The sequence below is a fragment of the Saccostrea echinata genome, unplaced genomic scaffold (genome assembly GCF_033153115.1).
Source record: "Saccostrea echinata isolate AGI-Se365-2 ecotype Australia unplaced genomic scaffold, CSIRO_AGI_Sech_v1 ptg000019l, whole genome shotgun sequence".
NCBI classification, from domain to species: domain Eukaryota; kingdom Metazoa; phylum Mollusca; class Bivalvia; order Ostreida; family Ostreidae; genus Saccostrea; species Saccostrea echinata.
In genome coordinates, this window is record NW_026889768.1 from 3243164 (window position 1) to 3257356 (window position 14193).

The following is a 14193-nucleotide window of genomic DNA, read 5'->3' on the forward strand; positions in this document are numbered from 1 at the left end:
TTCCCTTGAAAGAGGGCGTGACACTCCTGTGAACAAACTTAAATCCCCTTACCCCAAGGATGCTTTGTGGCAAGTTTGGTTGAAATTGGTCCAGTGGTTCTTGAGAAGAAATCAAAAATGTGAAAAGTTTACAGACATTGTGATAGTTATCGGTATTTCAAATTGTTACCGGTACATGTAACATACAAAAATTTAATGGCACTGCTGTATACTGTAAACATAAAGGTTTTTTATCGTCTTTGACAGAAAGCTGCTTCCGCTATATCAAGAACATCACAAACTTTATGACGTGTATATTTATTGGTACACAATCAGAAATGTGCCAAAATCAAACCTAGCTTGACTTGTTGAAAAATTAATCACCACCAAGTATAGTGCATGCACAATATACATTTGCAGTATGTCCTTTCATATTCATTTGTGCATATTTCAATTTATGCACATAGCTTTCTTCAATAAATATCAATGAACAGAATTTACATTCTCATGTATGGTCAATAAATCATTGTCAATTCAGTTTCTAAATTGGATTTATTTTGAATGGAAAGAAAATGTTTTGTTCAACTACAAACTACCAATAACACTAGACATTGAAACATGTTTCATATACAACAGTACATTGCATAATTATACCCCCGCTCCGAAGGAGAGGGAGTATATACTGTTTTATCCTTGTGTGTCTGTCTGTCCATAACAAATTTTTGTCGCAGTTTTCTCAGCAACCACTTATAGCAGATACTTGAAGTTTTAACACTCACTTTGTTTAGGCATGCCATATAGTAAGATTTATTTTGTACGAATCCAATTTCAACTTCCTGTTTATCTGTGTGTCTGTCAATACCATGCATAACAAATTTTCGTCACAGTTTTCTCAGCAACTACTCATCGGAGATGTTTGAAATCTTAGCACACTCTTTGTTTAGGCATGCCATTTGGTGGGATTCATTTTTGTACGAATCCAGTGTCAACTTCCTGTTTATTCCTGTGTCTGTCCATAGCTGAACTTGTGTATATTCACATCAGAGGGTATATTCACATCAGTGCTCAGAGCGGGGGTATTACTAGTACATCAACAACTCGTGGGGTTCCAATTTGAGTGAAAATTTCTCAAAGGGACGTAAAACAAACAAACAAACAATAACATACAAAGAACATCATACATTCACAAACAAATAACTGCATTACTGCTCAGACCTGAAATAATCTGCAACAGAATCAATGATTTTTTTAGATTTTGTCACACGCACACTATTATCAGCTATCTCTGACAGCACATCCTGCACTCCCTCCCTACCATTTCTCTGATATGCAAGTTGTAAGTGGGATAAGGAGAGTCCACTGCCGGCAATCTTATTTCCCATTCCATTCGAAATTACCTTTTGGTCCAATAAAGGCCTTAGTGTACTCATTAGATGCTTTGTTGTGTTCTTGTGATGAAACACGGCAACGGCAGAGTTCAAGGTGAAGGATGCAGCAACTTTGACTTCATGGGAGGGTCCTGTATGATCGACCAATCTCTTCAAGGCTATGACATCCTGTAATGAGTCATGCGCACTGTATTTGTCTTGTAGAATTTCTGCAAAGAGGTGTAACTGCGAGTATGACGAAAGGTTTGGATGTGACATTTTGAAAAGAGGAATTGTATCAATGAAGCCAGTGACTGCAGATGAAAATGTCTCCAAAATGTTTAGTTTACTCAAAATGTTGAAGAGCACAGGAAGGTCAAACACTTTAGAGTTATGCCCAACTAGAACAACATCTGGACCCGACATCTTCATGAAGTCCATAAACTGGATCAGAGCATCTTTAATGCTGACTGTCTCAACTTCCTCATGATTGTGGTACATTTTATTGTTGACTACTTGTATTCCAGTTATTTCTGTAGCTTTTGATGTCATTGGTTTTTTTGGAATGATGTACTTGTTGAATACCTCATCATTTCTAACTGCAGATAACTGCACAATATGAGAATCCCTTGCTGAAAATAAAAACAAGTATATTCAAGTTTTTGAAATTCAAAACATAAAATATCCAAACAAATCCATTGATATATGCACTATTTCAAAAATTTTGAAACAATGAAATACTAGTGCCCCTCTTCCCCAAGCCTTAACTCCTGTCGAAAATGCTTGAACTCTTTCAGAGTATGCATTTTCTTTTAATTCAGTGTTGTCAGATTAGGAAAAGTAAAGTTTTGAAAGAACGATATAAAACATGCTCAACTACCAATACCAGAATCATAGAGGTTTAAAAACTTCTTTTATGCCATTTCAAAATATGCATTTGCTTTTATTCAATATTAGCAACAGAAAATATATAATTTTTGAAAAACATATATTACCTCTGTATAAATTATGTGCATTTAGTTTCATTGGTTTTTGTCCCACCCACAGGCCTCTGAGGTGCAAGAGTCATAACATTTAAATTCCTCTTTACTCTGAAGATGCTTTATACCAAACATTGGGGGGGGGGGGGGGGGGGAGCCATATAGTTTTCAGGAAGTTAAGTTAAAAATGTTTATTAGTTTACACATGGCAGACAGTGGACAGGGACCAATTACAAAAGGTCATATGAGTGTCTCAAATCTTCGAAATTAATCATGTTTTCATACATTCCTTTTGCATATGCTTCCCATACATCTGGTGGATATCAATCAGGAAATAAATTTTGAGATTACATGGGTGTGATATCACAATTGTTTATGACTGAAAGTGTTGTCATGGAGTTTTGCTGCTAAGGCTCGGAGATAGAATATCATATTCAATCATATTCAACCGCAAAACATGATAGATCCTTCTTTTATAGAATTGTTTACTTGATCGTGATTCCCATATCTTGTGATAAACACTTCTTGGTGGTTTTTGTGACAAACAGATTAGAAATTTTCTTGCTGTTTACAAAATGCTGGGTTTATTCCTTCGACATGCATATAGAAGAAATACTGGAAGAGTGCCATAACCATCAGCATTGACTAGACATTCAAAACTCATTTAGGTTCTTACCGAGTCCAGTAGTTTCCAAGTCGAAATAGATCTCTTCAGCATTTAACAACTGACTTGAAGGAAGATGATCATACTTTGGAATTGTTTTTGGAGCTGGAATTTCATCAATGTCCGAGGCATGGTGGAGATCACATCCTGTCAAATAACTGACGCCTTCCCTTGTCTCTTTTGTAGAAAGACTTTGAATTCTGTAAAGAAGTTGTATATTGTAAAACAAATAATTCCAAATTGAGGTCTTACAAGAGGCCTAGCAAAATAAACACTCACCTGATGTACAGCCAATAAAAAAAATTTACTTAGTAAAGACTGGTTGCACAGTTCTGATAGAACGTTTCAAGCTATTCTAAACCACAATTTTGTACATTACAGGGTGAAAGAAATTTCAGTGACCACTTGGCAAAGCAAATAAATATGAAGCATAACCATTCATCTCAATGAAGATTTTGCTTGTCCCATATGACTCACTTTTCCAATATAAAATAGATATTCAACACTATAGCGAAAAATATACCTCCAAATGAATTGGAAAAAAATATTTATCAAACCACTGGTTGATTCATTCCAGAAAATGTCCTCTTCATTAATTTTATACTTATATCAAACTTTTTATGACAATTTGCAACCAGAAGAGACTCACTATTTATAACAAGCATAAATCTTTGGTGATTCAGAAAACAATAGATCTTAGTAAGATTCAAGAGTTTTTTTCAATTCTCACTTTAAATATATACTTATCAGCAGGGACATCCACTTGTCCTTGGTTGGTTTTCACTTTTCAGTTAGACAAGAGTTTTGTTGCACTCTGACAAATGACAATAAAAGTATACTAGTACATCTTGGCTTTCAATTCTCTCCTTCTCCTTTTAAATTTCTGTGTCATTGAAATGGCCTTCTGTCGTTTTCTTTGGAGATCCCTCAGAATGCACTGTCTTCGAGTATAGTAGCCAGGAGAGAGGCCTAATTTCTTGTTCACCTTTAATAAGGATATAAGAATCCATTATGTACAACTAAATATGCAATACATTCATTAATCTGCTTTTGATTAAAATTTGCAGAATTTTAAAATCTAAGAGATTAATATTCTCACATAACAAAAGTACACACAGTAGAAATATTGTTAGGAATATATGTAATGCAAACAACATACATTATAAAACAAATGGATCATGGGCCTTGATGGTCACCTTTACTACGGCTACTTTGGCCCCGCCCCAAGCTCTAACTTGGGACTAAACTTGCTCCTTTTTTTACCATTGGCCTTGCTGTTTTTCACTTGATTCCCCCCCCCCCCCCCCCTTTGTAGTACTTATTGTGGCCCCACCCTACCCCAAGGGGTCATGATTTGAACAATTTAGAATCTACACTACCCCAGAATGCTTCCACATAAGTTTCAGCTTTTCTCGCCCAGTGGTTCTTGAGAAGATTTTTAAAGATTTTTACTACATATTTCAATGTAAATCTTGGATTCCCTATTGTGGCCCCGCCCTACCCCCCAGGTGTCATGATTTCAACAATTTAGAATCTACACTACCCCAGAATGCTTCCAAATAAGTTTCAGCCTTTCTGGCCCAGTGGTTCTTGAGAAGAAGATATTTAAAGATTTTTACTATATATTTCAATGTAAAACTTGGATTCCCTATTGTGGCCCAGCCCTACCCCCGGGGGTCATGATTTGAACAATCTAGAAACAACACTACCCCAGAATGCTTCCAAATAAGTTTCAGCCTTTCTGGCATAGTGGTTCTTGAGAAGAAGATTTTTAAAGATTTTTACTATATATTTCAATGTAAAACTTGGATTCCCTATTGTGGACCTGCCCTACCCCGGGGGTCATGATTTGAACAATTTAGAATTTACACTACCCCAGGATGCTTCCACATAAGTTTCAGCTTTTCTGGCCCAGTGGTTCTTGAGAAGAAGATTTTTTAATGACCCCACCCAATTTTTGTATTTTCTTGATTATCTCCCCTTTGAAGAGAACTTGGCCCTTCATTTTAACAATTTAAGCTCTTCTTCACCCAAGGATGCTTTGTACCAAGTTTGGTTAAAATTGGCCCAGTGGTTCTTGAGAAGAAGTTGAAAACGTGAAAAGTTTACAGATGGATGGAGAGACGGATGACGGACAACGGGTGATCAGAAAAGCTCACTTGAGCTAAAAATTAACATACCTTTATAAGATATCTGTGACCTTCATTTTTCTGAGCTACACACGCAGCAACTCTATATCTGAGGCTTGAAGAGGAGCTGTAATGATGGGTCTTTGGGGCTTTTGCAGACACCATTCTGTTAAAACTCTCATTTGATTGCGTGCTTCCTAAACATGAAAGACGATCAGAATGACTTGCATATGAACTGAAAACTTCTTTGAGATCATCCTGAAGGAACCTATCTTTGAGCGGTTTTCCATGTGGAAGAGACTTGTAGCGCAGGTTAGGGTTGTCGATGAACTTGCACCACCGTGCGGAGCAGTGTTCGTGATCTCCAAAGATGTGGTATGGTATTGATGAGAGGTCTTCTTGGATTTGAAGAGCATTTCCTTTTCCCTGTGCTATGGAGTAACTGAAGCACTTTTGAATATACTTTATAACAGACAAAGTTAGAGATGAATGTTCTTTCTTCAAGGTAAACAAAGAGTTTGTAAACAGTTTCTTCAGATGATTTTTATCAGACAACTTCTTGATATTAGCATTGACATTAGTTTTTAATCTTGCTATTGTGGTGGTATCCTCATCTCCTATGATTCCGTCAATGGTTATTCCTTCACTTTTCTGTAAATCTTCTACCATCTCAATAACCATATCTGCCTCCATGGCCTTTGAACTTCCCTCCCAGTTCTTTGAGCACTCATGGGCTGCTGGATTCTTGTTGGTTGTTTCAGCTACACTGCATACTCTGCAATTCTTTGACCTCACAGAATATGACAATACTTTGCCAGAGAGAGGGCCAACCATGGAACAATGACCTAAAAAAGTACATATTTTGAAGTAAAAGAAAAATTTAACACCCAATTTCAAAACAATGCCAATGGGTTATCACACTTTAGAAGATAATCTATACAAAAGTTTTTCCTTTCTTTATTCCTCTGAATAAAATTCACCTAATATTGCTAATGAGAGTGCTTGCATATTGATTTGACTCATTAAGGCTCTTCCTTAATGAGTTTTTTCCTATAAATTCCCATGTAAAAATTATATCCCTTTTTGTGGCTCCATCTTACCCCCTTGGGGCCATAGTTCAAACAAAATTGAATATGCTTTACCTGAGCATGCTTGTATCTATACATGACTACTAATGGCTGTTCTTTGGAAGAATATTTTAAAATTTCAATGTACAGTTGAACTTTGGGATACATGTATCTTTTTCATAAAATGTTTCTTTCTTTCTATCATATAAATCCCCGATATCTTAACCGTGTATTCATGGTACAGGTGTGGATTTAAAACACTCTTTTTGAGGTAAACTAAATAAATATCGAAGGCATGGTGCCTGAAGATTTCTTGAATATCAATAGATAATCAATAGATAATCAGGGTCATATTGACATCGCTGCAATATGCCATACACATATTCGAATTTCTAGAGAGGGAGAGAGAGATGTCAACAATGATGCCGATCGATAGCCCCACCTCCTATAAATTTGATTACGTGACCTAAAAACCACTCCGGGTACATGCCAAATTCCGGAAGACGACACTAATGTATCGTTGCTTCAATTTTGATTCATGGCAAAAGGCCTTGCTTTTGTACAAATGTTCTACCTAATATAACCATGTATACGTAACTCTTTCTATTGCTTGCAATATATTTTGGATTCACTTCATTTACAGCTTGGTAGAGGAATTGCAAAAAGATCCAAAGGGCGTTAACTCCACCCATTCTTTACTGCATCTGTTTGCATACATATTTATTGGAATCATGTCCTGAGCAAAATTAATGCATAATTCATGGGGGACGCAGGCCAAAATAAATCACTCTATGCATTAATATTTGTTTCATTTTCCTAAAATTTGTCTATTTTTACCTGACAAACTATCATATGTCTTTCCACTTCCCCGTTTTTGCCATCCAGCATCTACAGCAACAACTAGTCCCTTTTCATTCATCTCTCTGAAAGATAGTTAAATAACAGACATCAGTTATTAGCCTGTGAACCTGTCTCCTTTAGAACACCTCCCTAATATGCATAACAATCTGCATATTTATCAGCACTAATTATGCAGTAGATGACTAAAACTAACATTTATAAGTATATCTAGTAACTGCGAAGCAGTATATAAAAAGTCATAAACTGTTCCAACCCAAGTTATACCAGTATATGTAGCTATTAAATTCACTCCTTATAATTTAATTTTTTAAATCAATAAGACAATTTCTCCTTCAGAAATGCCTTCGAATTGCACATATTTTAAAAGTAACACCAAGCGGATTGATACGTTTTTGACGTACATTAAGTCATTGTGACGTAGGCAACACAGGTTATACCATAAAAACTAAAATTTTTTATCCAATCAAATAATGCGTTACAACCAAAATTAAATTTTTTATAAATATTTTGACTCCATGCGGTGGACCAAAATGTAGACTAAAGGAGTTATATGATTTATTCAAAGTTTAATCAACACAACATTGGGATGCTTCAATATAAATATGATCAACATGGTCCTGCTGGTTTTTTTTCCTTTACACATGCATTATGTAAAATTTGACTGCTCTGATTTTGGCTCAACTCTAACCCCAGTGCTAATAATTTTTTTTAAAAATCTACTCTTCACATCTTAGATATGTGTTAGTAATTTATAGGATTTAGTGTGATCTTGCAACTCTATCTTATGTACTCCTTTATAAAACTCTAATCCGCTATTGTAGTCTCAACCTAATTTTAAAAAAAAAAAAAACATTTTTCCTATATATTCTTGAATAAAATTTGATCACCTTTTGTAAAAACCCTAGTCCTGGGGGGTCATGATTTTTACACTATGTAATGAAGCTAGCTTTCACATAAATTTCCTCTTTCCTGGCCAAGTGGTTCTTAAAGAAGACTTTTAAAACATAACATTAAATTTTCTCTAATTATTAATTATCTCCCTTTTAAAGAAAACATGACTCTTCATTTGAACAAACTTGAATCCTGACCTTTCATTTGCACAAACTTGAATCCCTTTACCCAAAGATGCTTTGTGGCAAGTACGGTTGAAATTGGTTTGTGTGGAGAAGTCGAAAATGTGAGAAGTTAACAGATGACCACTACACATGGTTGCTGGACACCCTTTGATCAGAAAAGCTCAATTGAGCCTTTGGCTCAGTTGAGCTAAAAAGTGAGATTTTAAACTGAATTTATATTGTATACACACTCATTCATCATTCCCAGTTCCTTCTGCAAAGCATTAGACATAGACTCTGCAGCAACATCTTGGACAGCTCTGCCAATCTCTTTCTGTCTATTGTCTAGCATGGCATGACTAACAGGTGGTATATTCAGCTCAGAAAGGAGACTGTTAACTTGAGTTACACCAATGCCAACATGTACCATTGCTGTAAATACAAATTCAAAAATGAAAAAAAAAATATCAATCTAATTAAAACAAGAGGCTCTTGAACCACAACACTCACCCGAGTCTCATTTTTCTCTGTATTCCCAGGAAATAAAAAAAAAAAGATCCATACTGTACTCAAACCCCCAAGGGGTAATGGCTACCAAACTTAAATTGATCTACATAACATTGGGATGATTCAATATCAATATGATTAATACGGTTATATGGCTTTGCTCTTCTACAGAGAAGATGATTTTTAATTTTTAAAGATTTTTTCCATGTACTATTGCATTATGTAAAATCTGTTAAGTCCAGTGGTTCAGAGAACAAATCTAAACAAGAAGTCTGTGAGCCAATGCTCACTAGTAATACCCCTGCTCTGATGTAAATATATGTTCTCATGTAGAAACACAGATATAGAGAATTTACGGATATAGTGAAGTTTTTTGGAATCCCCAGCAAAATTCTTAACAAATCCTAAGAAAATATTACAGCTATAACAAACTCTGATATAACGAATTTACAGATATAGCAAACTGATTTTGTGTCCCGTAGAGATTAAAAATAATAAAAATTACATCTTTTATAATGAATTTTTATAATGAATTGCAAATTCAATATATATACTTTAACAAATTCGTAATACAGATATAACGAATTACGGATATAGCGAAGTAATTTCACAGGTCCCTTGGACTTTGCTATAACTGAGTTTTACTGTATATACACAAGTTCAGTTGCGACAGAAATTTGGTATGGACAGACGCATGGATAAACAGGAAGTAGACATCTGATTCGTATAAAAATGAATCTTACCATATGGCATGCGAAAACAAGAGCACCGCTAAGTGGAGCATCCCCTCACAGAGGAACTTCACCAGTAATGGTAATGTCTCCATACGAGAGAATAATTCTCAAGAGGGATGTTAAGAAAGATACAATCACCTAGTTATCAAGGGCACCCACTATTACTATATAAAGTTTACAATAAGGTAAAGTACATAAAATGTATTGCAACACTAATTAATTTTTTAACAAAAGTCAAAGTTGATATTATCTTGGGGGGGGGGGGGGGGGGGGGATGGGGGATCCATTTTTAACAAAAATTAAAAGTGCATATCATATTGGTGGGGAGAGGTGGGGGCATAACATGCATACGTAATTGGGCAGTTTCCCTTATTCCTAGCAGAAACATATCACGTATGCTCTAAGTTTCAGTAATTTACCTATGCAATATGCATAAAATCTGAGAATACCTGTGGACGCAATATTTTTTCGTAATGAAAAATAACAATATGTCAGTGTTGAGAGGTCAATGAAACTTGCGAAATGTCTTTATAGCTTTCAGAAGAAATAAGGATAAATTCTATATTGTAAACAGACACATGTGGAAATTTAATAATGAAACTGCAACGTTCATCAAATTATTTCAATTACTCAGTGTCAGAGATGACACTTTTAATTCAGACAGATTGTCTCAAGATACGCACAATAATATGACAATATAAATATGCAAATACATAGTAGAACTTACTGAAGCGAGTCTATCGAAGCTATCCGAATTTACCAGTTTGATTAACAGGAAGTGAGTATTGTCAAGTCGTACATAAAATTTCAGGGCTTGAAGGTACGCAATATTTAAAGAAATATTTCACTGATTAACTTGAAAATGAATAGGATTTGTCCTTTCACAATCCCACATAAGTATGTGGAAGCTGAGATTTGATAGTTCAAAGGTTCTCCTTAAATCTTGCCAACAAGCTGTAACGGACACACTAACACACACACAAACACACACATATATGCACAGTAGCGATGCTATATCCTCTCCGCAACTAGCTGCGCGAGGGGATAACAAAGAGTGTGCTAAAAACACAAGGGTAAAACAGTTTACCCCCCTCTCCTTTGGAGCAGGGGTATAATTTTGTAAAGTTAACAGACAGACAGATAAATGGAAAAACTTAGATCAGAAAGCTCAAATGAGCCTCTGGCTTCAATAAGTTAAAAATGGCTTCTCAACAAGTTTTTATTCTGAACTAAACATTATATATATATATATATATATATAAATTCTTTCAAGTTCATGCAAAACAAGTGGCACTTATGAAATCTTTGAACAATGGGGAAAAACCTATACGTACAAAAATGAGCTAAAATTTAATTAGGCTCTTGTGACCTGACAAAAATTAATATATGTGTATCTGATGTAGGGGATGTGTAAGTGAAACTTCTCACCTGCTGATAGTTTTGTATTTACATCCCACACTTTTCCATGTTTTTTCCCCGTTTTTACATGGTTAATATGATTACACTTTGTATTGCTGCAACAGACCTGAAATGTGAATGTAAAACCAATGAATCCCCAGTTACAGGTCACTGTAATAAATTCATTCACCGTTAATGAATATCAAATGCTGGGGAAAAAAAGAATTTCAATATGCATCATTTCAAATATGATAAAAAAAAATAATGTAAAACCTTTCAAAACTTTAAATAAGGACATGGAATAATGCCTATTTTACATTGAGAAAAATCCATGAAAAAAAACCTTTCAAGCTTTCAAAGTTGTTTTCTAACTAACTGGACATAAATTTATGAGTTTATACCTTTAACAAAGAAGCTAAACCATGTGTCAGTACAGAAATTGTGTGTGAAAGTTGCAATGGTAAGCCACATTTACAACATCCCCGCAAGCCCTCAGCTAACACTCCAAGTTCTACCTCTCTCCTTCCCTCCTTCCAATCCTCAGATGTAGTCACTTCTCCCCCATCCACCACCTCCTCTCTTTCCAGTATATTTAAATTTGGCAATTCTATTAATAAAGAATGAATAAATAAAAATTATCACCAGGATACACATAACGTTCTTTACTATCTACACATGCTGACAAGTTGACTACTTTTGATACACTTACAACAGTTCATAGTGCCGATATACAGCATATTTTTGACATTTAAGAGGTAAGTATATGCTATTTAGCATGTGCATATATGCATAACAAAATTCATGCATGCATTCATGGTGTTGGGATAGTTAACTTGACAGGGTTGTGCATCCAAGTTCTGCTGTTTTGTTCCATTTTACTAAGAAGTAACACAATATAAACAATTTATTTCTATTATTATGGTTTTGGGCCAGTCTTTTTAAAATTTACTGGCCCAATGTGACAGTGAAAGTACTAGACTGCTGAGTTAAAAAATTGACCAGTAAAAATTTAAGCGATAGCCTGAGTGGCCAGTGAAAAAAAAAGTAATTATTTTTAGTCCTGGACCTGTTATAAGATAAATAAACCATCCTGATCAGTGGCGGATCCAGGAATTGCATAACAGTAGAAGGCAGGGGGTATGGGGGACTGCATTGACCCCCAGTGGGTCTAGGGCAAAGCCCTGGTGGGGGCCTGGAAGCTGATGAATTCTTACAAATAAGAGATGTTTTTTCCTTGATTTTAGGATAATGGACATAAAATTTCTACATACAAAAAATTCAAAAGGGGGGGGGGGGCTGGCCCTGTATCCACCTTTGCTGATAGAGATTTCCAAAGTTTCTCCAAATATGTTGTTGAAATCCATTTTATTTGTTTTCAATCTCTTATTTGCTATGACATCTCAACCACACATACATGATGACACAGCCTATTCACACTGTGTTACGAAAATACAAACAATTAATGAATAAAGGTAAAGGGAAAATCAAAGAAAATGTAACAACAGAAAATTCAATGTTTTGTAGTTGTATATGGAATTTATTTCAATCATGAGACAGGATTTTTTTTTAAAAATAGATTTTCATTTGTGTTTTCAAAGACACTTGTGAAAATATAAAAAAAAATCCTATCCCACTAGTGAAATAAATTCCATATTCAGCTACAAAACATTAATCATCCGCTATGTATCATGATACACTGGAACTGCATCTCAGTATTGTGATAAATATTGTGAGATTTCACCTTTCATACATTTTTGCATAATTTGTGTCAATCTGTTTTGTAATGTAACTTTCCATCACAATGTGAAGGGATCAAATGAGTATATTATTTCATCAAGCTTTAACATTTTATAATCTTTGAACCACAGCAATGAACAGCAAAAGTAAATTAAAAAAATATATATCTTCTATATATTTATTACATGTAGGTTAAACTATAAAAAAAATTAACATATAGGCCTATGACTTAAAATGTTATAAGGACTAGAACGGCGCACTGTAATGGACATCATGTGCCTTCCTTTAATATTTCTAAGATAGATCTAACATAGATGCAGATGTGCAAACTGGTTTTTTTTTTTAGATATGATACACGTATGTATACAAACCTTGATCATGATCAATGTTAACAGGAGTTGCACTGGCGGAGTAATTGTGGTCTCTAAGAATAGCTCCCCTAATCCATCGGGTCAATTGCCCTGCAGATACTTTTTCATATCTCTCCTTCTTCGTTTTCGAAACGAACCCATGGCGTCTGTACTTTGGTTTCACCATCTTAACCAAAGTTTACGCGCCGAACGTTACTTCACGTCTGCTTTTTACTTACATTATCGTAATCCGTCTCACATGTCTTAATTTTCCGCGAAATATAAAATAGTTATTATATGTTTTCTTCTGGCACAAAAATCAATATTATGTTACTTTCTACGGATAATTATTATAATTACTTAAAATAAACTATTATTTTTCTGTCATACTGAATTCTTTATTAAAACGACATTCAGACCAATTTCCGGCAGTTCGAGTTGCGCGGTGTATTCAAATTCGTCAGAAGCGAAACACCTTAATCACAATGTCGAAGTTCAATACTTGAGAAAATTCCCTTCATTGAATGTGTAAGTGAGAGGATAACTAAAACTGACACCTGAGAACTGATAAGATTGTAACAATTTAGATACAAATGTCTGACACAGATGAAAGTTACAGAGAGGATGACCTCTATAACTGACAGTTCTCAGGACTGACCAAATTCCACAACTAAACCAATTTACTTCAACATTCTCCTAAGGTCACTCTGACAAGACATTGGTCACTCTTGTTTTTCCTTCCATTCTGCCAGAATGAAATCATTATTTCAACTTCAATGTCACAAGACCAAATAAGTAAACTTGGCTAATTAGTATAAAATTCTAAGTGTAGTCAGAGTATGTGTATTAGAACTTGATACTGGTTGATTGAATTTACTCCCCCCCCCCCCCCCCCACCCCTTTTTTTTTTAATTAACAAAATTCCATCTTTTGTGAGGTTTTTCAATTTCAAAGAATCCTTATAATAACTGAATGCTTATAATGTCAAATTAGTACAAAATAATGCAATACCAACTACAAAACATAAATTATGGCTTTAGCAATTCTTGAAGGTTTACTGTAAGGGGACTGAACTGTAACTATACCTGAGGCGTCATGTGGGAGATGGTGGGCATGTCATATCCTGCCTGTACAAATAGAATACAATATTCCTCAAACCGTAGGTCCCTCAGCCAAACCCGCATAACCTCATGATCCTGTAAGACAAAACAAAGCTGTCTTCAAAATATGTGTTAAAAAAAAAAAAAAATAGGACTCTTCATACCAAATCAAAATTGTCTTAAAGTACTTCATAATAATCCACATATTACTGAAAAATACCATGCAACAAAATTATGAACTTAATAGTCCTTTAATTAAAAATTT

The 14193-nt window shown here is 34.9% G+C and overlaps 2 protein-coding genes across 4 annotated transcripts in view; both read right to left on the bottom strand.

Annotated features, from left to right (window-relative positions):
* LOC133189585 (caskin-2-like) overlaps positions 1-14193 on the bottom strand; it is a 78080-nt gene that overhangs the window by 9096 nt on the left and 54791 nt on the right. For all 3 annotated transcript variants that reach the window (XM_061324964.1, XM_061324965.1, XM_061324967.1), the window contains one exon: positions 13914-14024. In XM_061324964.1, the coding sequence (XP_061180948.1) occupies positions 13914-14024 (111 nt within the window). The remainder of the gene's footprint in view (positions 1-13913; positions 14025-14193) is intronic.
* Positions 491-13302, bottom strand: LOC133189580 (uncharacterized). The gene is made up of 9 exons (XM_061324957.1): positions 12850-13302; positions 11143-11348; positions 10772-10868; positions 8354-8534; positions 7024-7109; positions 5171-5964; positions 3836-3975; positions 3003-3190; positions 491-1978 (listed from the first exon to the last, which is right to left on the bottom strand). Exons 1-9 carry the CDS (start codon positions 13013-13015, stop codon positions 1182-1184), a joined length of 2655 nt encoding a protein of 884 aa, XP_061180941.1. The 5' UTR covers positions 13016-13302; the 3' UTR covers positions 491-1181.

Excerpts from the sequence above, each read along its gene's own strand:
- LOC133189580 (XM_061324957.1), bottom strand. The coding sequence starts at position 13,015 with ATGGTGAAACCAAAGTACAGACGCCATGGGTTCGTTTCGAAAACGAAG. Across the intron at positions 10,869-11,142 it reads GTTTAGCTTCTTTGTTAAAG|GTCTGTTGCAGCAATACAAA; the intron begins GTATAAACTCAT and ends TTCACATTTCAG. Across the intron at positions 7,110-8,353 it reads GAACTGGGAATGATGAATGA|AGAGATGAATGAAAAGGGAC; the intron begins GTGTGTATACAA and ends ACTATCTTTCAG.